Below are 24,637 nucleotides of genomic sequence, written 5' to 3' on the forward strand. Positions count from 1 at the left end.
ATTTGTATCTACCTGGAACTTCATGACATAGGATTAAAAATAATTGTATAATATTATGAACATTATTTGATTAATTTATGTGAATAACCTGTTTAAATACATAGTTATTAAGAATGTTCACATCATAATAATATTTTTATTTCCTATGTTATTTTCTTTAAAGATTTAAATGTAAAATCATTGTACTGTAAAGTTATTTAGCTTCTTGAAGTATTTATATTTATGACTAGATGACGCCCGCGACTCCGTTGTGCCATAATTAGTTTACCGCGCGGGAACCGTACATTTTTCCGGGATAAAATGTATCCTATGTCCTTTCCTCTTGTGATGTCAACCTGACACTGCCTAAGTAATTCGGCAGCGACCGAAACAGTTAGAAATCTGGAGGTGCAAGGTAAGGACCATAATACGGCGGATGCAATTTTTGCTAAGTGGCTAAAGATGTGTGAGGTCTAGCGTTATCATGGTGAAAAACCACACCCCTTCTGTTAATTAATTCCAGCCGCTTTCTCTCAACTTCTTGCTTTAATCTCATCAGTTGTTTGCTGCAGTACAGTTCAGAATCGATGGTCCTGCTGGTGGTAACAGCTCATAATGAATAATGCCCTACCAATCCCACCACACACACAGCATCACCTTGTTGTGAGTTAACCCGGGTTTCGCCACAGTCTGTGAAGCCTGACCGGCCTTTGACCACGATCTTTTTGGCACGTTCTTGTCGTACGTGATCCACTTTTCATCACCAGTTATCAGCTTTTTCAATAATGGTTCGGTTTCATTACGTCGTAATAAAGAATCACAAATGAGTACACGGTTCATTAGTGTTCTTTCAGTGAGCTCATAAGGCACCCAAATATCGAGCTTTTTTATGTACGGTCCAGCTTTTTTCACAGGCACCAAAACCGTTTTGTGGTCAATCCCCAGTTTTTCAGCTACATCGTAACTACTAATATCTTTCTCCATCGATCTTGCTCCACTTTTTCAAAAATGGCACCAGTTTTGCCCGTAACAGGGCGACCAGAGCGACGTGTATCTTTGATATCAAAATTTCCGGATTGAAAACGCTTAAACCAAATTTGCGCTACTCTCACAGATACTGCATTAGGCCCATAAACATCACAAATTTTTTCGCGGCTTTTGTTGCATTTTTACCTGTTTTGTAATAAAATTTTAAAATGTGTCGAATTTCTTCAAAATCACTAATTTTAACAATAAGAAAAACAAATAAAAATCTCACATTTACCTTATTTGAATTTGGAATTAATTGGAATTGTCTTCTGTAAAATTAAAACTTTTTAATGATACCAAAATCAGCCTGATACAATTGGTATAGCCCAAGAGATTTTATGACAAGTTCATACATACTATAATGTGAAAAGACTTTTTCCCAACCTATTAATATTATGAACTTAATCTACATTACCTCTTTAATTTTTAAACTTCCTACTCCTTCGACATTATTCCGAGCTTGTAAACTTGTCTCTCTGTTACCACTCATCGCTAAGATCACAATTTTTAAATGCTTTTCGTACCTAGATGGTTACTTTTGACCATGGCGACACACCAGTAGACTGTTGCAGTGTGGATGTTTTATAATCATTTAAAATATCGCAACTTTTACTTATCCAAAAAATGAAGCCTCTAAATTTTCAAATCCAAAAAAAAATTATGATTATATATATACAGCGATAATTATGATTTTTATACAGCGTCATCCCAACTGTGTCTTGTTAAAGTAACAAATACATGCTACAAAGTATTGTGTAAGTATATTTACTTAAAACGTTAATTATGTGTGCCAAGTTACAACCGCATTGGTGATACAAAATGTGTAAAGTTCAAATTCCAGTTGACTAGTGGGGTCCACCTCAAAATTGTACACCACAAGCTGAAGCGACTAAACAATAATTCTTCTATTGCGCTCATTAACTCAGAATGTAAGAAAATATACATAAGTTGCAATATTTGTTCATTGTTCAAAAAAAACGTAAGTACTTGAAAAGATAAGTTTTCTCGTTTTCTAGACGTAGGAAGAAAAATATATATAATTATTGGTTTCGATACATCAAGATACGAACTAAAACAGATTACAAAGCAATAAATTTACTAGTTAATTAATAATACGTAAGTATATAATACGCTTATGACTTGTGGCACGTTCATGTAACTGCATCAGGGATCGGACCTTCATTGCAACATTACGCTGCATAACAATCTCATGCATGGTCATGATATCACATTCACGTACTTGCATTCATAAGAAACACGAAAGTAAAAATGTTTCTCGTTGTTACTATATTACTTATAATTATACTTATACTTGTATTGGCCTTGTACTGTAAAAAAACTGCAGGTCAATGTGAAAACAGCAAGCATTTAGTTGGCAAAGTAGTGATAGTGACCGGAGGAAGTTCTGGGATCGGGTTCGAAGCAGCAATGGACTTGGCGCAGAGAGGAGCGCGGGTGATCGTAGCTAATCGAAACCAGAAAAATGGAACGGACGCCAGAGCTAAGATTATAGCTGGGTCGGGCAACAACGACGTCTATTACTATTCTTTGGACCTCACCAGCTTCAAATCTGTGAGAAAGTTTGCGAATAATGTTTTATGTACAGAAGAGCGTTTGGACGTCCTCATCAACAACGCCGGAATGATGAACGGGGAACATAAAGTAACAGAAGACGGGCTCGTTGCAGAAATACAGGCAAATTATTTCGGACCATTTCTTTTGACGAACCTACTTCTACCGCTACTGATGAAAACTCCAAAGAGTAGGATTGTAAATGTTTCGTCGGTTGTTTATAAGCTCGGCCGAATAGATCTGGATGATCTCAATTTGCATAGTAAAAGTTGGATTACAAAATATTTCACGTACGCTACTACAAAATTATATATCATGCTGATGACAGTGGAGTTGGATCGACGTTTGCGTGGCTCCGGCGTTACAGTAAATGTTGTACATCCCGGCTATGTGGCTACGAACATTTTAATCAAAGACGGCTCCGTACTGAAAAAAATTGGACTAAAAATGTTTGGAGACTTCGTTAAAACCGCTAGAATGGGTGCTCAGACGATCATTTATTTGGCTGTGTCACCTGAAGTTACAGACGTAAGTGGATGTTATTTTGAGGACTGCAAATTGGTAAAACTGAACAGAAAAGCCAACGATATGGATGTTGCAAGAAAACTTTGGGACAAATCATTGCAGTTGGTACACTTAGAGTAATTAAATATCACAGGTCTGCGATAAAAAAGTTTTTTAAATAAATTCATCACAAACATGTAGATGTCTGTCTGTACATAGCAAATATAAAATGTTATTTTAATGTATCACGTTACATTTTTTTGCAATGTATAAATAATCTATCTTTATATCAACGCACAGCCCAAACCACTGGACCGATCGGGTTGAAATTTTGCGTGCAGGTAGATATTATGACGTAGGCATCCGCTAAGAAAGGATTTTGATCAATTCCACCTCCAAGGGGTTAAAATAGGGGATGAAAGTTTGTATATAATAACACTTCTTAACGCGAGCGAAGACGCGGGCAAAAGCTCGTCTTATAATAATAGATAATTTCCCATGTTGTATTGAATTGATGTTGTATGTTGTTGTTTCATATTTTAAAGAAATATATATTTCTAAATACAACACTTTCCTCAAGTTTGCCACGATTACTTTGTAAAAATTATTCATTAGTCATTCCCAGCAATAATTTAAATTGACGCAATAATGTAGGTTTTTTTTTTGTAAATCATCGATGATCTATTTTCTAATACACTGTTATAAAATATTTTTCATTCTATTATCAGCTCGGTGAAGGTCGATTTAAGTTAGATCTTCTACTAAATGTAGTATATATATTTAAGTTTCTAGGCAACACAAATAATCAGCTCGGTGAAGGTCGATTTAAGTTAGATCTTCTACTAAATGTAGTATATATATTTAAGTTTCTAGGCAACACAAATTATCAGCTCGGTGAAGGTCGATTTAAGTTAGATCTTCTACTAAATGTAGTATATATATTTAAGTTTCTAGGCAACACAAATTATCAGCTCGGTGAAGGTCGATTTAAGTTAGATCTTCTACTAAATCTAGTACCTATATATATTTAAGTTTCTAGGTAACACAAATTATCAGCTCGGTGAAGGTCGATTTAAGTTAGATCTTCTACTAAATGTAGTATATATATTTAAGTTTCTAGGCAACACAAATTATCAGCTCGGTGAAGGTCGATTTAAGTTAGATCTTCTACTAAATGTAGTATATATATTTAAGTTTCTAGGCAACACAAATTATCAGATCGGTGAAGGTCGATTTAAGTTAGATCTTCTACTAAATGTAGTATATATATTTAAGTTTCTAGGCAACACAAATTATCAGCTCGGTGAAGGTCGATTTAAGTTAGATCTTCTACTAAATGTAGTATATATATTTAAGTTTCTAGGCAACACTAAGTAGTAGTAGTAGTAGTAGTAGTTTCATAAGTAACAAGTATATTCATTTCTGCTTCAATTGGTAGTATTATTTAATGCAGATTGCCAATAGTTAAAGAATTTATGATTTTATGTTAAGTTATAAGGTAGACAATTAATAAGTGTAAATTAAATAACAAAAAATTAAAACCGACTTCCAAGGTAAAAACAATAATAACATCCTTATATTATGAACTAAAAAGTATTAAATAATTTTTCCTATCTAATAGTGCCTTTTTCCGTATTCCGCTAAAACTCAACTATTTCTGTACTCAATCTTCATCATTTTGAAGTCGGTACCAGATAGCTGAATCTTCAGTTTGCCAGAATATTTGAAACTGTTGTAACTGGCACCGACTTCAAAATTATGAAGATTGAGTACAGAAATAGTCGAGTTTTAGCGGAATACGGAAAAAGGCACTATTAGATAGGAAAAATTATTTAATACTTTTTAGTTCATATTATAAGGATGTTATTATTGTTTTTACCTTGGAAGTCAGTTTTAATTTTTTGTTAAAAATAATAATTTCACTCTTTTTAGTTACCCAGTTAACTATCGCGTACTATACGTAGAATAATTAATACACTATATTATTCTACGTATCTTATTACAAGCTCACCGGTGAGCGAGACACAATAGAATAACAATAGATTTCCAAGAATCCACGATCGAAGGATTAGTAAGAGTATAATCAGTAAAACCGTTTCGGAGGAGTAAGGACACGGGAATTTTAAATAATTTATGAAGATAAGAAGATGTACTTATTTATTGTATTAAATATTAATATTATAAGGCACTTATTTAAAGGGGCAGTTGTAAATTGCAGTTTTGGTAAGTTAAAAATTGTGTAATAACTAGTTTAGCAGTTAAAACTAAGCAGTAAAGTAAACAAAAATGAGTTATAAAAAATAATGAAATGGATCATTGAAAACATTATTGAACAGTAAAATAATTAAATGAGCGGTAAAAATTAATTAATGAGTGGTTACGTGTGGGCAGGAGCGAATCGGAATTTGTCAGCAAGAAATCTCATTCTAAGCAGTTTTTTAAGCAATGACGTGGTAAAATATAATAAAATCGGCCAAGTGCGAGTCGAACTCGCCCATGGAGGGTTCCGTACCGTTATAAAGTGAAAGTAAGGCGGTCGCCAGCTGCAGCAGCACGCTCGCTGCTCTCGCTCGGCTCCCTCTGTGTTGTGGTCTAAGTTCTAACCTAACCTAACCTACTCTTGGACTTTCTGGATTGTGTTTGTTTTTGTTTTGGGGGGGGGGGGGGGGGCGCACGCGATTTTTTTTAAACTGATCATAATAACATCTCAAATATTTAAATAACCGCTCAAAAAATTAGTTCCCATATTATAATAAACGTAATTATCCTAAAACGTATATAAATTACATAATAGAACAAAAGTTCTGATAAAATTTTAATAGTCTAATTCAGCAGCTCCACAGAATATACATTTAACGAAATTAATAGTTTCTTTTAAACACATTAACTTATAAGTAGGGAATTATATCGTAAAAGAAACACAAGCACGAATATTTGTTCGTAATTTATTTATTTGACAACTACTTTGCTACATATCCACCAATAGGAGGTGAATTTATGTACGAATTCAGACATCTACCGGTCCCTAGCACTTGTACGAAAATATTTCGAGTGTTTTGAGAAAACACAAACTATTAGCAACAAATTATATCGTGCAGGAAACCTGTCTCGAACGCTTCAACTCCCAAGCGGCCACATGTGGTGTACGAATTCGGACATCTATAACCGGTCCCACTCGTTCGACTCGAGCGATCTTTGCACGAAATATTTGAATATGAAGTTTTGAGAATACACAAACTGTGTTACGCTCGTAAACATCTCATAAAAAACTAGGCCTTTACATCCGTTGTGGATGATTTATACAGTATTTTTCAGAGCGAAGTAACCACTCCTCAAATATTGTAGTGCCTGGGACAAGATTTTTAAATGTCCGTATGGTTGCCCAAGCGCATACGGCATTCTCGCATCATAGTCGGCCTAGTCCAGAGGAAAGAACTAGTCAATACGTCTGGGACCAACTATGTGCGGGTTTCCTCACGATGTTTTCCTTCACCGTACGAGCGTCCGTATTATGTACTTGAGATCAGAAAATGTCTCATAGGTACACGCCTCCACCCGGGTTCGAACCTGCACTCTCTAGGAGTGCGAACCGAAGGTCTACCCATAAGGCCACGGACGCTTATCTCATAATTCGGTATTTTATTCGAAGATGAACTTTTCTCACATCCTGAGAATTATGCCCCAGGTCTATGGTGCGGGCGGTTGCATACTAAGACTGGATTGCACCATCTTTAACTTTGACTACAGTGCAAAATGTCAAATCTTTGGGTAAAGTTAAAAATGGACGCCATCAAGACGCCATATTTAACTATAACCATAGAGCTCGACAAGGTTTTAAATGCATGTGGCGAAAAAAGGAACTAGGTAACGCTGTCATCATACAAAAACCGCCATTTTTGACAGTTCTCCTTTACCAGCAGCGCTCCCGCCCACGCGCATTTATAACCTTGTTGGATCAGCTGTCATCTGTCAATTTCTCCGGGCAAAGTTAAGGGTAAAGTTAAAGGCCTATGGGGGATTTTGTATGGACCCCGTCCCCACACTTCAACAGTCATGGGATGCGTCTCGATTTGTTCACTGGGACCCAGAAAAGTATTAAGTACCAGTGTCAGTTTCAAAATCAATTGGGTTTATTAAAAAAATAAACTTTTCTCCAAAAAAAAGATGTTTATTTTTGAACTAAAAAAATCACTTTTTTCTACAAACAAAAAGCATATCATGGTTCCGTAGTCAACAAGGAACCCTTATAGTTTCGGTCTGTCCGTCCGTCTGTGTGTCTGTCAGGCTGTCCGCGGTTTTTCTCAGAGACTATAGGGACTATAGGGTGTCGTTGGGTACGTTTTTAAAAAATATTATTTAGAGTATTCAAAAATCATTTTCCGATTTAGGGATCCACTTGTGAAATATAAAGTTTTAAAGTGGAAAAAATCGTTAGAGTCCAGTGTGCCCCCTTCCACTAGCTCAAATTGTTTTAGCTCAGGTTTCAGGCTCAGGTTTAGCTGTTTAGCTCAGGTTGCTTCTGGAAATGTGGAAAAATTCATAGGAGATATGCTGACTTTAAAGGAAAACTATCACGGCTAAGAAAACTTCATAAATAAGTAATTGAGTCCATCAACTAAAAAAATGTATTGGAAGAAGTATAAAGAAACTTTTCGTTCAAATTCTTTTGAACATAACTGAGATGGTATTGTTGGTAGTGAAAAACACGTTACAAATGTACATTCATTGACGATACAAAAATTATCAAAAACTGGCGGTACTACAGAGCCCTATATTGCGCGTGACCCGATACGCACTGTGCTGGTTTTTAATTTCATGTAAGACAAATGACGATTTAATTGAAGACAATAATATTAATATGATGCGTATGTAAAAGAGAAAAAATAAAAACAATATAATATTATTATAAAACCTAAGGCCGCGTCACCATCAAACACGGCGCGGCATCGTCACCGTGCCACGATACGACGCCGCCACCGTGACACGTGACGCGTGTTCCGACTTCCGGTGCCACAAACAGTGCGCCGCCCCGTGGCCCATTTAGTTTAATTAAAATCTGACAATATTTCCACTACGCGACTTTGTTTGATAGGTATTTCACATGCCTCGTTTAGTTTGGAACGCCATTTTTCGGAAGTTTCACCCTGAATAGGGGCGCGCGGTGCACCGTTCGTGTCACCGGGACACTGTGCGGCGTCGCACCGTGTCAGAGTGGCGGCATCGTGTCATGGCACGATGACGACGCCGCGCCAAGTTTGATGGAATTGCTGTAACCCCACGTATTTGACAGATGTCGCCATAGTAAAATCTCTATTCTAGTAGATCTTTCGAATGACACCTGTTTCAGCTCTGTTGGTTGGTGGGGACGTTTCTTCTCATAGTCCTTTACCTTAACTATAACCATAAATTTAACTTTAACTTTACCCACGCCTCTGGTGCAAGTTGCAACCCAGTCTAAGGTATCTATGACTATCTCGAATCTCGATGGCCGCCGCGGCCTGGCCGCTCGCTTGACAGATTAAAGCGAGACGGCAGACAGTTATTGTACTAATGAACGCTAAACGCAATGCATAAGGTTGAAATTAGGTTATTTTCCAGAATAGTAGGTAAATAATATCTCGGCAATTTCGCGCAGTTTGTATTACTTTGTATGGAAGTGAGACATGCATGTTACTTTATCGAAGCAGCTTACTTCTCAGAAGTAATGTCAAATGTGTGCCTTACGCTCTGGAGTTAAGGCTGAATTTGTTATGTTTAATTTTGGTGACATTGGTGACCCTGACGTGGTAATGATACTCGTAATGATGATGATTATGAATGTAATTGGCATAGTAGCATATGCTTTCAGTTCTTAAAACAGCGCCTAAGCCCCCAAACTTGTATTTATAAGGAATCCGGAGTTCTGTTAGTATCTTCGGAACCATAGTATACCTCGGTGCAAAATCTTGCGTTTTGGTAGCTTATACTTAGAATGCTTCTTATAAAACCAAAATCACCATATGTTTCCATATAAATTTCGAGAAGTTCCCTCGATTACTCATGGATCCCATCATCAGATCACCACTTTCGTGAACATGGTACCAAATTGAAGTGAAACCTAATACAACAAAACAAAAATTTTGGAAATCGGTTCACAAACGGCGGAGTAATCGTTGAACATACAAAAAAAAATCTCCACAGCCGAACATATAACCTCCTCCTTTTTGGAAGTCGGTTAAAAAATAGTTAATAACTAAAATGTAATTAAAAAATCTCCTTCATCGGTTTTTTAGTTAACCTTGCAAAATCTTTTAATACGAAATATAATAATTGATAAAAAACATACTCTTGTGGTTATCAGATGGGCGAAGATAATATACACTATATACGTATGTTAGACTTTAGGCTCTAAACTAACGACGAAAAATCGATTAATCAATTTTTAATTCGATGTTAGTGAATAAATCAGTGGTATTTTGAAAATCTGCAGCAAGTGGTGCATAAAAACTATAAAAACGTAATAAATTTCGATAGTTTGGACTTTGGATACGAAACAAATTGTAGAGGTAAATTAATGTTTCTATTTGATTATAGATTATTATTTGATTATTAGATTTGATTCTATTTCTTATTTTTTATTTTCTAATTTCATAAATAAATAGTACTCACATAAAATACGAAATTCTTGTATGTGACCGACGTGGTATGAAGTAGGGTTAAATGATGTTTAAAATAATACAACAATAGAAATAAATAATCTGTAACTTTATTACAAAAGTTTAGTTAAATGCAATTTAAATAGATAAGAATATTTTATGTTAAGTATACTGTTTACTTAGTTTAAAATAATTTACGTGTTATTTCATAGTTATAAGCAGTTGCTCAGTCTCATCATAATATTACGTGAGTTTGTGTTCTAAAGAGTGTAATTTAACTGTTTTTGTTTTCTAAAGTCGTTTTGAATGTGAATTAGACGATATTCCCAACAAAAAAAAACAAGTGCGTTAATCAGTTATATTTTATATCGCTGTTTAAGATAACGATTTTATAAATAATAATTAAATTATTAGATAAGTGTTGCGGTAATTACATTGCAGAGTGAAGACACAGTAAAGAAAACAATCTCGATATCTGTGTATAACGATTAAATACAAGCCGCGAAAAATGTTCCTAGCTATTGTACTAGCAATAACCTTACTTGTAATTGCTCTGTATTTGTACAGTAAATTAAGTGCAGGACAATGCGAAAACAGTAATCATTTAGTTGGTAAAGTAGTGATAGTGACCGGAGGAAGTTCTGGGATCGGGTTCGAAGCAGCGATGGACTTGGCGCAGAGAGGAGCGCGGGTGATCATAGCAAATCGAAACCAGAAAAATGGAATGGACGCCAGAGCTAAGATAGTAACTGGGTCGGGTAATAATGATGTATTTTATCATTGTTTGGACCTCGCCAGCTTCAAATCTATACGACAATTTGCAGAAAATGTATTGAAAACCGAAGAACAATTGGATGTTCTAATTAACAATGCAGGAATTTTTTATGGCGCTCACGAAATTACAGAAGATGGACTCGTTGCTGAATTGCAAATAAACTATTTTGGTCCATTCCTTTTGACCAACCTACTTCTACCGCTGCTCAAAAAGACTCCTAAAAGTCGCATAGTAAACGTTTCGTCGGCGATATATAGGCTCGGCCGAATAGATCTGGATGACTTAAATCTGGAGCGAAATAGTTGGATTGCAAACTACCTTACATACGCTTCATCAAAATTGTACCTTATGCTCATGACTGTGGAATTAGATCGTCGTTTGCGTGGCTCTGGTGTTACAGTTAATGCAGTACATCCAGGCGCAGTGAGAAGTAATATTTTACGTTCGGATAAAATAAAAAAAATTGCCTTCCACTTGAGTAAAATATTTACTAAAGATTGTAAGATGGGAGCACAGACAGTTATTTATTTAGCTACGTCACCTGAACTGACAGATGTGAGTGGATGCTATTTTGTAGATTGCAAAGAAGTTAAAATGAGCGATAAAGCTACTGATATGAATCTTGCAAGAAAATTATGGGAGAAATCAACTCAGCTGGTGCACTTAGAGTAATAACGTAATGGAGATATTAATTGGCAACCGCCTGCTTGGTGATCTAATTAAGGATAAGGACTCTAGATAGGTCAGTAGTTCTAAAACGATTGTTCGAATGATTAAGGCAAGCTGCCTTTGTACGTATCATTGTCAAGGTTTTTTTTTTTTTTAAAGAAGGCAGGTCGCTGTAGCCCTGACGTCACTGCGACCCATGAGGATCTATTGTGACTCCTTCGCACTAGAGTATCATCCCCAACCCAATACTGCTCATAAATTGAACGATATGGTTGGGGTTGGTGCCACGAATTTCCTTTGTGGACGAGTATTCGTGGCGACCAAGGTGCCTGTTCCTGCTCTGTAGTAGAGCAGGGCAGTCGAGGAGAAGGTGAATAGGTGTTTCATCCTCCTCCTCACAGAATTTGCAAGTCGTTATGCTACAAATACCCATTCTGCTTAGGTGTTTGTTGAGCTTGCAGTGCCCAGTTAGGCTTCTGGTAAGGATTCTTAATTGGTTCCTACCCAAGGTGAGCACTAATTCTGATTGTTTCTTGTTGAAGTCAGGAGAATTAGTGCCTTGGAGTGTTCAAGGCCAGGGGTCTCAGCCCATTGCTTCCTGCATAGTCTGTGACCCCATTCCTTGAGCACTTGCTTTGTGGTACTGGGAGTTATACCACAGACTGGTTCTGGACCATATATGAGACTCTCGGCCCCAAGCTTAGCCAGTTCGTCAGCGGTTTTATTGCCGGGGACGTTGCTGTGGCCCGGGACCCATACTAGGCGGATGTTATTGTTCCTTCCTAGCATGTTTAACGTCTCAACGCATTCCAGAACTAATTTGGACGCGACTTCTGCGGCAGTCAGTGCTTTAAGTGCAGCTTGACTATCGGAGAAGATAAAAACGTTTTTATTAACTAGGGCCATCTCCAGGCTTTCTAGTGAACAACCGAGGATAGCAAAGACTTCAGCCTGAAACACGGTCGCAAACTCCTCCAAACAGGAGTATTTTAATAATAATAATAACGTTTATTTAACATAAGACATCACATTACACTACCATAAGACAAAACACATTACAATACATAAAGAAAAATAAAAGAAAAATAATTAGAAAAATAATAGCATAATAATATCATGAAGAACGGTACAAGTAGTGCATTGTCATGTCTACGGCCAAAAAAGGACACCACTCAGGCGTATCACCGTGACGTACACCACAGTGCCTGGTATTATGTGGTTCCTAGGAAACCGTCATCTGAAAACAGGGACGGATAAGCACTCAGCAATACATTGTAACATACATTACATACAAAATATTATTTTATATATAAATATAATATATGGAATTCTATAAAATTATAAGATACAATAATTAATATGAAAATATAATATAATATTTGCCTTTTGGTGGCCTGCCCCCGTAGAATCCGGCTCCCGCACGGTTGTCTTTCCTTGATCCATCCGTGAACCAAACTAGGGCGGACATCGATTGGGATTTTTCTTTCCCAGTCCTCCCTGGAAGGTATAAAAACTTGGTACTGCTTCGAAAAGCTATACACCTTGATCATGGCATCTGATGGCATGGCCATGATAGGTGATTCACTGAGAGACTGTTCCAGCTGTCGAAATGGGGCGGAGACCCAATTCGTCCTACCCGCCGTCCTGGCCCTGAGAGCCACCTTTTTGGCCTCCATCTGAACAAGCAGAGAAAGCGGAGTTAAGTTGATCAGGGCCTCGAGGGAAGCGGTGGGTGTTGACAAGAGTGCACCCGTGATTATTAGACATGCCAGTCTCTGTACGTTGTTTAGTCTTTTATTACAGTTTACTTGTTCAGCCTTTTTATGCCACACTGCGCAGCCATATGTGGTAATCGGTCTTACTACGGCCATAGCATTGCCTTCGGCCGAATACCCCATTTAGAGCTGACAAGCTTCCAACAGGAACCCAGAGCACATCTAGCCTTTTTCGTAATATACTCGATGTGCTTATTCCAAGTGAGTCCTTTGTCTAGGATTACTCCTAGATATTTGACATCACCCGCAAACTTAATAGTTTTCCCGAAGAGTGTTGGGGGTCTTAGTCCCTCCAACTTCCTCTTTTTGGTGAAAGGTATCAAGACCGTCTTATCAGCGTTTACTGTTAGCTTGACCCTTTGGCACCAATCCTCGACGACTCTTAGTGCTGACTGCATCAACCCAGCGACCACCGATGCGCATTTTCCCACCACCATAATCGCCAGGTCGTCAGCGTACCCTTGAGCGTAGTAACCTATGAGGTTCAGTTCCCTTAGTAGCTCATCCACTACCAGGGATCATTCCAGGGGTGACAGGACACCTCCTTGTGGGCAACCTTGTGTCAGCCTGATTTTGAGTGTCAGGGTTAGTGATAAGTCCGAAATTGTTCAAAGTAGAAAAACAAACAGCACGTGTGTGTATAAATCATAGTAGTTTTTGTTTTACCTTTTAAATGTTTAATCTTCGTAGTTTAAATCGGATATTTAGAATATATTTATAGATATATCATATAATTGAAAAAAAAAATCTTGCCAAAAAAATAACGTTGTTGACGTGTTGGCAAAATGGCCCCAAAAAGTTACGATGAAGCCCATTTTTAACATGCTTTTAAAAGCCTAGGCTTGATGTAACCAACTATATTGTATGTAACGGAAACTTTGAGCACGATTTTTACCTATTCTCAGTAGTCTAATTAATTCGAAACTTTGCATACGCATTAAGAGCCAATGACAATGCAATAATTTGTTAAAATGATAAAAAAATGATTAGCGTGTTTTTTTAGTTTTTTTCAAACTATTATTTTTATGTACAGTTTACACTTTTTGTCTCTCATGTCATGTTTCTTTATTTTGTTTTGTGTTTATTGTGATAATTTAATGCTATCTATATTTTAAGAGGATTATTGATTTTTATCATGAAGGTTTTGAAAGCCGTTGATAAGATATTAGAAAAAGAACACTTTTTATCTAAATAGAAGTTTCAACTAAGTAACACGTCATTAATTTAATTAGGTAATAAATATGTTTATTATTATATTATAATAATATCTCAGTAATAATATTGTATTTTTTATTCTCCTCTAGTTACTATAATCCAGGCAAAATGCACTGAATTTACAAATTGAGTACCGACAAATCACAAAACCTTAGTAAAAGGTCAAGTTGCGAGTCGGACTCACGCACGAAAAGTTCCGAATTCCGTACCGTTAAAATAGAGTGAGAGTAAGCAAAAAATTGTGTTTTTTGTATGCCTTAAATATTTATTTTATTATTAATTATTAATATTAAAGTAAAAATATAATTAAGGATTTTGTGAAAATTTCAAGTGCCTTTTTTAACATGGGGAAATGATTTACGCATCCCCGGCAAATTGGGGATATCGGCCGGGGTATGTGGGACTCCTGCGTAGTTTACCCACTAAAACCCCAGTATGGTGCTCCACTCACCGCTTGCAGAGTGTTGCGGGTACGATAGAACCTACTAGCCTAAAAGTGCCTTACGAGCAAAAAAGGCCAAAATCGCGTTTCTTGTATGAGAGCCCTCCTTTAATATTATTTTTGTTTCTTTTTTAGTATAGTGTAAAAAAAAGAAAATTGCCACATGTTGAACGAGTCAGTCCGATCCAAATTTGTTTTTAACGTTCTTTAACATAAGACGGGTTCGAATTACCCAATTCGAGAGCTCAAGGAAAGGATAAACCGCCAATTGTGCGGCAAAGCCTCGCCTAAGTTCAACAATTATAGGTCTTAACAAGGTCGTAAACTCCGCCGAGTTTATTGGCCGGACAATTTTATAAAGGGCGAATGAGCCCTTACATAAAATCGGGTTTAAGTACCACTATATACCGTATAACTTGTATAGCATTGATTAAACCCATATAAAGCCCCTTCTCTACATAAAAAGTTTTACTCCTTGTAAGATTTTTATGTAGATACTAGATATTTAAATCGCTTTAATATCCTGATTTTATTGTGTGTTTTTAAATATGTCTGATTGTTGTTTATTTCGCATTTAGTTATGGAATTTCGCATGGAACAATGTTTGCCAGACTTGATACTTTATAATATACTTTTAACTTTTTATGAAATACTAGATGACACCCGCAACTCCGTTGCGCCAAAATTCGTTTATCGCGCGGGAACCGTACATTTTTTGCGGGATAAAAACTATCCTATGTCCTTTCTCGGGACTCAAAGTATCTCCATGCCAAATTTCAGCAAAATCGGTTCAGCGGTTCGAGCGTGAAGAGGTTACAGACAGACAGATAAACACACTTTCACATTTATTATATTAGTATGGATAATAACAGTTAGTTTTAATAACTTACATGCTTGTAACCAAAAATTTATCAACTTATATTATATTTAAATTTTTATTTCAACTTATAAAGCTATGCAAGGAGACAAGAAAATATAGTAAATAAAATTGAGTCGTCCGCGATGCGAATAAAGTTTTTATTCGAGTACGAATTCCAATTCTGCACTTTGAAATTGATATTTCATCTACACAGCAAAAATAACTTGATTAGCGTCGCCTTAACCTCTTTTACGTTTTCCTCAAAAACATAGGTATAGGTCTACCAGAATCTGTAGCAAAAAATGGAAAAAATAAAAAAAAAATCGAAACTAGCGTCTATATTGCGCGTGGCCCGACACGCACTTGGCTGGTTTTATACTAATTGCTGATATTATGTAAGAAAAAAAGTAACCTAAAAAGTAAAAACGCCAATGACACCACCTCATAAAGTGTTACAGTTTTCAATTTTAATAGCTACACCCAATGAGTTTCTAAAATACTAGAGTAGCAATGTCTTACAAAAGATTCTCAGAAATGCGTAACCACTTTTTTGTTCAAAAGACAATGTCAAGTCATATATTCGTTATGTCATTATGTATGTGAGATATTCCTGCAGGCATCTTCGAAGTGGCAACGCGTTGCTACCGTAAACTTCCAATCTAGTTACGTTAGTAACATAGAATATCATTGGCTACACCGATCTAATATATATGTCATCTAAATAGGATTTTTCATGTTTGTAAAATATGATTTTGCATGAATTATAAATTATCGTTGGTGTGATTTTGAGAGACAAGCTGCTTCGGAGCCACGACCCCATGACATTGTCATGTAAGTGCCAGAAGATCCTGTAGGACTGTACTGTATAATCGACGGAGAGATGGCGACCAAATCGGTCACGTGGCTTCAGCTGTATTAAAACTCCGTTAGCTACTTCCCTAAACAACCTTTTCTGATAATCTGCGTGCTGGCAGGTCGTGGGCGGTGGATGTCCTCCTAGGACATGTACAGATTTTTTTTATCTACTTATACTAATCTAAACTAATATTATAAAGCGGAAGAGTTTGTTTGTTTGAACGCGCTAATCTCAACGAATTTTTCAAATCGGACCAGTAGTTGTCCGATTTGAAAAATTCTTTCAGTGTTAGATAGCCCATTTATCGAGGAAGGCTATAAGCTATTTATCACGCTACTAGCGGCCCGCCCCGGCTTCGCACGGGTGGACATTGATTTTTAATTTTTTTTTTGCAATCTTTATTTCTTAGTCAATATTTATGAACAAATACACACAAATAATTTTAAACAGCACCTCGTCGCCAGTTAGATACGTACAAGGGCGGCGGTTAACGAACTGATTTATTGCAATGTATGCATTCGCACGGAGCGATCGCGAAGTACAAAATATAGGTAATAGTCTAATGAGCGTACGGCGCGTACCCAACAAGTACCATCGAAGAAATTGATCATAGGCAGTTAACGGACCTACATCATTTGGTCAAATTATGTCAATTCAGTGTTAGTCGTAATCTGTCAGCTGGGTTTGATATAACGCGACCAATTTAATCCGACCAAATCTGCCTATGAATCAAATTCTCTGATAGTAGGTATGTGCCATCGAGTAAATTGATTCCTAGGCAGTTGATAGACCAACGTCATTTGGTCGGATCATGTCAATTCAATGTTAATTGTGATAGACTGTCGGCTGGGTTTGACGTAACGCGACCAAACTACTTAGGTAGTCAGTCCGTCTGCCTAGGAATCAACTTCTCTGATAGTACAATGCGGAGAGCATGGCATTTCATAAACGATTAGCAATGACGCTGACTGACGCAGGTGTGTCTATTTAATCAGGAACTAATAAAAGAGTTCGGACCTTCTTGTATGGAGCGTGCCATACCTAATAAGTTTCAAGTAAGTACTTAAAATGTCCTATTTTGGTGTACACCTATGAAACATACGCCGAACGAAAGAGAAGATGTTAACAAACAACAAATACTCTTTGACAAAATGTCGTAATTAATATACTTTCTAAGTTATTACAGTTTGAAAATGTAAAATAAATAACATTTTAGATACAATTAAGATACAACCAGAAATATTTCATAATAAAATTTAAACACTGTTAAACTTTACTTATCTAGGTTATGTCTTATTTACATATAAATCAATAATCATGTACCATTAATAAAATTAAGTAAGTAAGTATTAAGAACTGTAAAATCATTTTTTTTTCGAAACTCTGTAAATTCTAAAGGATTAAACATTGAAATATGTATTGCGATTTGCGAATTGTGATCCTGAAGGCGATTTTAAAATAATAATAAAAATCATTAACTTAATATTTTAAATGGGATGCAGGCTTACACAGTTACGCACCGATTTTGTAGATGACAAGTAATTCATTGTAAATTGTAATAGTTACGAGAAACGTCAGTTGCTCTATAACGGCCCTAAAAGGTTAACGTAATTTATATTTCTAATTATATTTCCAAGGAAGACAAAAGAAAAATTTGTTATTCTTATCAATTACCAGTAGATATTTTAATATTACAGAAAACGTAAAACTTGTTTTTGCCATTCTTACGTCAATTTCATACTCTATTTAACTAATCGTCTCTTATCGACGTTATCGAATCTCTAATTAAATACTACCTATACAGTTTGTTACTAGTCATACAATTTAGGTTAATAAACTGTTTGTTCTGTTGGAACTTGTGACTAAATATGACCATGGTACTAGTCTAGGTTAATGCACCTACTTAACTAGTACTAACGTGTTCATAATTATTCATGTTTTGATACAACTTCCGAAAGACCCAAAAGGTTCCTTAATGTTAAACTTAGATAAATTTTAAATTTTGAAGAAAAAAAAAATTAAATACAGGATAGGTCTAGTGAAACTGGTAATTTGAAACACTGGGAAAATTCCCAGAGAACCTAGTTGTTTGTTATATAGGTAATTCCACTTGGTAATACACACTGCATTCATTCATGCCCGCTCGGCGCGGAGGTGGATCCAAATAGCTGAGTCAGTTCGTCGTCAGCGACCTTTACGCGGCTCGAACTTGGCAGGTTTTTACATCAATAATGGCGTTACGAAAGAGTTGCGTACGCGTCGCGCGTGTCCGATAGACACGGTTTACGGTTAGTACGTAAATAGTCCGTCACCGAGCCGCCTGTACCGGTATGATAACGTACCGTATCTTATCTGCACTGTGAAATAATAAATTATATGCCAGCCGTGAATCACGTGGAGTGACCGCTATTGATTTAAACGCGCGAGGTCAGGGTGCATTAAATATTCCATTAAAATGATACTGTGGACTATATTAGTCGGCTTCGTGTGTTTGATGCTGGTGTACAAGGCGTTCCAGAAGCTGACGTGCGGAATATGCAGGTCCGGGGCTCACATGTTCGGGAAGGTGGTGGTGATCACCGGCGGCAACAGCGGCATCGGTCTGGAGACGGCCAAGAACTTGGCCGAGCGCGGGGCCAAGGTCATCATAGCATGTCGCAGCGTCCCCAGAGGGGAGGCAGCGAAGGATGAAATCATCCGGGAGACCGGTAACAAGGATGTTCACTGCAAACGCCTGGATCTAGCGTCGTTCAAATCTATCCGTGAATTCGTGGCCGACTTAGAAAAAACCGAGAAACGGCTCGACGTTCTTATCAACAACGCCGGCGCCGGTGGCCTTGGTAACACAAAAACTGTCGACGGCAATCACATCGGCATGCAAGTCAACTACTTCGGGCCGTTTCTGCTCACCAAGCTCTGTTTACCTCTGCTCAAGTCGTCGGCTCCCAGTAGAATAATCAATGTTTCCTCTATAATGCACAAGTACGCGGAAATGGACTTTGAAAACTTGAACATGGAGAAGTACTGGAGCGACTACTTAGTGTACTCCAACAGCAAGCTCTACATAAATCTCATGACCTTGGAACTGAGCAAGAGGTTGAGTGGCTCGGGGGTGACAGTGAACGCGCTACACCCCGGTGTGGCCAGCACCAATCTTTTTAGAAACATTAAGAACGGGCTCATCCGAGGTATAGTTAATTTCGTCTTAGGTTTCTTGTATCAGACCACGTGGGAAGCGTCACAGACTTCGATCTACTTGGCCGTTTCTCCCGAGGTCAAGGACATGAGTGGACTCTACTTCAGCGACTGTCGTGTGAAGCAGCCGTCCAAAATTTCTAGGGACGAAAAAATCGCTAGTCAACTATGGGAGGAGACAGAAAAAATAATTTCTCGGTCATTGAAGTTATGATGCCCTTTAGTGATATTCCTAAGTAATGTAAATATGTGATATTTAATGTTTACTAAACGATTGTGTACATAAACTATTTACTGTGACGATGCTGCTTACGGCTAAAAATAGGCGCGGAAAAGAATAGGAAAACGGTTTGTTTGTTTGTTTAATAGATAAGTGTCAATGAACTTTGGAATTTGAGACCTAGTTATCTACATAATTGAATCAACACGAAATTACTTATGCGCAAGGACTATTACCACTACTATGTAAGTTTTATACTGTCGATACATAATACATATTCTACTGATTTATGTATCGACAGTATAAAAATTACAAATTTATTAAAAATGGTATGTTAAGAGCTCACCTGACTCTAAAAATCAAACATCGTCCTTCTCTCTTCACACTCACGCCCGTCTTTCATATGCCAGGTGAAAAAGGACGGCGCGGAATCATCGCCGAGTTAGTTTTACTTGAATAAAAGACGAACTATATTGATTATGAAAAAAGTGTTTTGAGCAAATTAAGGTTTTATAAATACCTTTTTAGATATTAAAAAATATTAAAGAAAAGACAGCAAACTTCGAAGATCCAAGCAAAAATGTGTCTAAAACAAGGTTTTTTGTAAAAAAGAAACTATCGAGCATTTTTTGAGTAATCGTGTTTTCGTCTTGAGCATTTCATCTTTATGAACTGAAGTTACTTGTGTCAAAAAATCAGTTTTCTAGACCTTACAGATTTTGAGATCTAGGTTAAAGTATGTAGTCAAGTTAGGGTCATATGGACTCTTAATTATAGAAACGAGCACAAAAAATATGTCTTTGGCGGTATACATTTTATAAAGTTTCGATAAAACTGAATTATTCTTGTAAATGCAGAATTGTAGGAGTTCAGAATGTTATGATGTTTGTTAAAATGGTTGTAAAATTTTAAGAATTTATATGATGAATATTTCGTTGAATTTATTTTGACTGGAAGGACGGGTCACAATATAATATGATGTTAGTTAATATCGTTAAATATTATAGTAAATTATTTGTTATCAACTTAAGTTTTTTTTGCCAAACACCTTTAGCCCCATTGCTGTACATCATGATATTAATATTATAATTGTTAACAATAACAAATGACGTCATATTATTATACTATTATAGTCCGTGCAATCCACGAAGACGCGCCCCACCAATTTTTGGGCGAGCATCTTTCCCTTTGACCGTGACGCTTTCTCTTAATTGGTCTATTTATTGTAGTGTACGCGTGCACTCATAGGTAATTATTGTGTACCCAGTACCAATATCACTCAAACATTGGCGAAAGCTTGCATACCGTACATAATATACTATAGACGATTAGGAGGGATAGTGGGGACTATAATAATGGTTATTACTTATTATTTAAGTCATTGCTTAAGCGTTTGTAAAAATTTGTAAATGAAATAATAATTCTTATTTCAATAACTAACTTTTGTGCCGTGCAGTTCAGTTAACCGTGCGTTAACTGAACTTTTTGGAATGGATACAAATTTTTATACATCTTAATTTTTTTTTTTTGATCTAGGTTCTAGAACTCCAACTACCACACTCATTAAGATCCCCTCATGTTTTTTACTTTGTATTAGTTTCCTCATAATAATGCTTGAACTTAACTTAACTTGAACTCATAATATACGTGGGAGAGCCATGCTTCGGCACGAATGGGCCGGCTCGACCGGAGAAATACCACGTTCTCACAGAAAACCGGCGTGAAACAGCGCTTGTGCTGTGTTTCGCCGAGTGAGTGAGTTTACCGGAGGCCCAATGCCCTACCCTATTCCCTTCCCTGTCCTCCCCTATTCCCTTCTCTTCCCTCTCCTATTACACTATTCCCTCTTAAAAGGCCGGCAACGCACTTGCAGCTCTTCTGATGCTGCGAGTGTCCATGGGCGACGGATGTTGCTTTCCATCATGTGACCCGTTTGCTCGTTTGCCCCCTTATTCCATAAAAAAAAAAAAAACTTCAGCTAACCAGGTCGTATTTTGTGTCAGCTATTATCTATCGAAACCTATCATGAGCTGATGACATTTAATTTTTAAGTACTAGACAACTCTACTATACCAAATTTTGTATAAATTATAACGTAGAGGTACATTTTTGCATTTAGAATATTCGTATACATTATACAAATATAATACTGGCTTTTGCCTACGGCATTGCCTGCTTAAAATAGTAATTTAATGGCATGCAACATAATATTATTTAGATCCTTTATTTAATAGTAGGTACGGGTTCCCTAGAACATTTTTTTTGATAACTATCAAGCAAATTTTTCGTGAGTAGCTACATTTTGATAAGACGAAAATCAGTTTACTCAGCAAAAAAAATCTCGAAAGTGGTAGCTAACAGAGATAGAAAGGATTTATATTTCGATTTGATGTCCTGAAATATGGATTGTTCTATTTGTAGGAAAATGTTACTCTTAAATTATATAATATATAACTAATAACCTATCAAATAATAAAAAATCAGCTGATTAGGGTTCCGTAATGAACGAGGACTTGTTGATTACAGAATCTTAAAACGGAACCTAACGGAGCTAACCAGCTAATTTTTTGTATATTGATAGGTTAATAGTTTTATAATTAATGAGTAACATTGTTCTACAAATAGAACAATCAATATTTTAGGACCGTCTAATCAAAATATTAAATCCTTTCTATCTCTGTTAGCTACCACTTTCGAGAATTTTCGCAGAGGAATTGTTGTTCATCTTATCAAAATGAAGCTACTCACGAAAAACTAGCTTAATAGAAATAAAAAAAAATGTTCTAGAGAATCTGTACTAAAATAAAAGAAAAAATATTTTTAAGCCTGCAATGCTTATCTACAGACAGTTAACGTAGTAATGGAGAAATAATTTTTAAAATCGGTTCAGTAAATCTAGAGCCTACCCCCCACAAAGTCACAAACTTCACAACTTTATGTTTTTAAAATATATTAAATTAATCACAATAAAATCAAAGTCCGAGGACAAAGCACACCTATTAATAAAGATTAATATTCATTAAAACTTATAGTAAAACAATTGAATTACGTACAAGTTACATAATATCTTTGGTCATGGTAATTAATATAGAAAAAGATTATTTATAGTATGGCAAGGTATACAAATGACTTGTAGATGAACAGACAACAAACTTCTTAAAACGAAAGGCAGTCTAATTTATTACCAGTCAAAAGAATAACTTAAAACCGGCCAAGTGCGTGTCGTGCCACGCGTAATATAGGGTTCCGTGGTACCGCTAGTTTTCTTTAATAAAACCATGCAGACCTTCAAGGATACTTTATAAGATGGCGGCCACGTGTAATAACATCCTTGTGGTATTGTAACCAGGTAAGTGACAACCATAAAAAGAAGACTATATTTTCTTCCTATTAGCCTCCTTATATTACGTGGACTGAATAAGAATTTCGGACGACGTCCCTCGTGACATCCTTTTGTGAGTTTATATGTTGAGTTTAGTTGTGTTATTTATTATCTTTTTCTAGGTCACTTTTCTTTCCTAATCCGCCTTTTATAGTAGGTATATAAAACTAAGATTTAGATAAGTATAAGGTAACTATTATAGAATATGACTATTACTTTCTTATGGATTCTACAGTAGGTACTAAACAGTGTTTTTGAATGATACGCAGTATCAAAGGAATATGGGCAAATTTGTATGAAGCGTGGGCTATCCGCGGCCAAGAACAATTCTAACATAAATTTATACTTAGGAGTCCTACAATTTACAGTGTTGAAATGTCATCGCCGAAATATACTTCAAAAATGGATAAAATACATTTTTATTTTTCAAGATGATATTATGCAGAATTTAAAAAGTATCATAGCTTAATATTATGTTTAGAGCAAAAGCGGGAAGGTAAGGTGAAAGATTTTTATAAGGAGGACCAGTGTTTATTAGTACTTACTCGTGTTCAATAATAGCACTTAATTTCGCTGCTGGTAACCTAACCTAACCTAAACCTAACCTAGCCCAACCGATATACCAGACTACAGAATACATAACGTGTGCGCAGCAGCATAAACTGGTTTTATTGTATTGATTGATTTGGAAGTTTAGAATGATGCATTAGCATTTAGGTAAACATAAATAATAAATAATTATAAAGCAATATTGTTCTATGCGATCACATTATTTCGCATTTAATTATTTTCTAAACAAAATGGAATACAATAACGTCCAAAGCAAATGTTGTTTCTAAATATCGGTACTTACATTTGACACTAATTTCATTAGTGGCCGCCGATAGCCCAAATGTGCCCATACTCCTTTATGTCACCGCTGGGAGTCTAGACGCAGTCAGAGATTATTGATTAATTAAGACTTGGCAAATAACCCAAAAAATCAAATATTGTCCTTCTCTATTCACACTCACGCCCGTCTTTCATATGCCAGGTGAAAAAGGACGACGCGGAATCATAGCCCAGTTAGTTTTTTTTAATAACTCGATAAAATATATACTTACAACATTCTAAAAATGCGCCAGGTCAGTGTCTCAATGATAGAATTTTATACAATATGTAACAAGTAAATATTTTAATATTTACTTAATTTAATGCACGGTTATGGAAATATATGAAATATTCTTAAAAATCTTTGTGATTTTTTTTTCTATCGAGAAAATTTTAAGATATCGTGTTTTCGCTCAGATCAAATTCTTTGAAATAAAATGTTATATACATATAGATAAGAAAATGAAATAATTCGGGGCTTGTTTTCAAGTATAAAAATTAATTATAAAATCGTCAATTTTGGATTAGTCGCCTCCTTAATCTTCTTATAATATAATATATAAAATTCTCGTGTCACAATGTTAGGCCGCGTACTCCTACGAACGGTTTTACTGATTTTAACCAAATTTTATATGCATATTCAGTGGGTCTGAGAATCGG

General features: G+C 36.2%; 3 protein-coding genes across 3 annotated transcripts; all 3 read left to right on the plus strand.

The window, feature by feature from the left end:
* The first annotated feature begins 2,235 nt into the window (after positions 1-2,235).
* On the plus strand, positions 2,236-3,225 carry LOC121727146 (retinol dehydrogenase 13-like). Its single transcript, XM_042114825.1, has one exon. The coding sequence runs from the start codon at positions 2,278-2,280 to the stop codon at positions 3,223-3,225; it is 948 nt and encodes a 315-aa protein (XP_041970759.1). The 5' UTR covers positions 2,236-2,277.
* A 6,963-nt stretch (positions 3,226-10,188) lies between these two features.
* LOC121727147 (retinol dehydrogenase 13-like) lies at positions 10,189-11,166 on the plus strand. The gene has a single exon (XM_042114826.1). The coding sequence runs from the start codon at positions 10,228-10,230 to the stop codon at positions 11,164-11,166; it is 939 nt and encodes a 312-aa protein (XP_041970760.1). The 5' UTR covers positions 10,189-10,227.
* Positions 11,167-18,567: 7,401 nt separating this feature from the next.
* On the plus strand, positions 18,568-20,023 carry LOC121727266 (retinol dehydrogenase 13-like). Its single transcript, XM_042114994.1, has one exon. It carries the CDS (start codon positions 18,766-18,768, stop codon positions 19,717-19,719), a length of 954 nt encoding a protein of 317 aa, XP_041970928.1. The 5' UTR covers positions 18,568-18,765; the 3' UTR covers positions 19,720-20,023.
* Positions 20,024-24,637: the final 4,614 nt, after the last annotated feature.

The sequence above is a fragment of the Aricia agestis genome, chromosome 5, assembly GCF_905147365.1.
Source record: "Aricia agestis chromosome 5, ilAriAges1.1, whole genome shotgun sequence".
NCBI lineage: Eukaryota > Metazoa > Arthropoda > Insecta > Lepidoptera > Lycaenidae > Aricia > Aricia agestis.

What these genes read in the sequence shown, in the direction of transcription:
- LOC121727146 (XM_042114825.1), top strand. Translation starts at nt 2,278, where the DNA reads ATGTTTCTCGTTGTTACTATATTACTTATAATTATACTTATACTTGTA.
- LOC121727266 (XM_042114994.1), top strand. Translation starts at nt 18,766, where the DNA reads ATGATACTGTGGACTATATTAGTCGGCTTCGTGTGTTTGATGCTGGTG.
- LOC121727147 (XM_042114826.1), top strand. Translation starts at nt 10,228, where the DNA reads ATGTTCCTAGCTATTGTACTAGCAATAACCTTACTTGTAATTGCTCTG.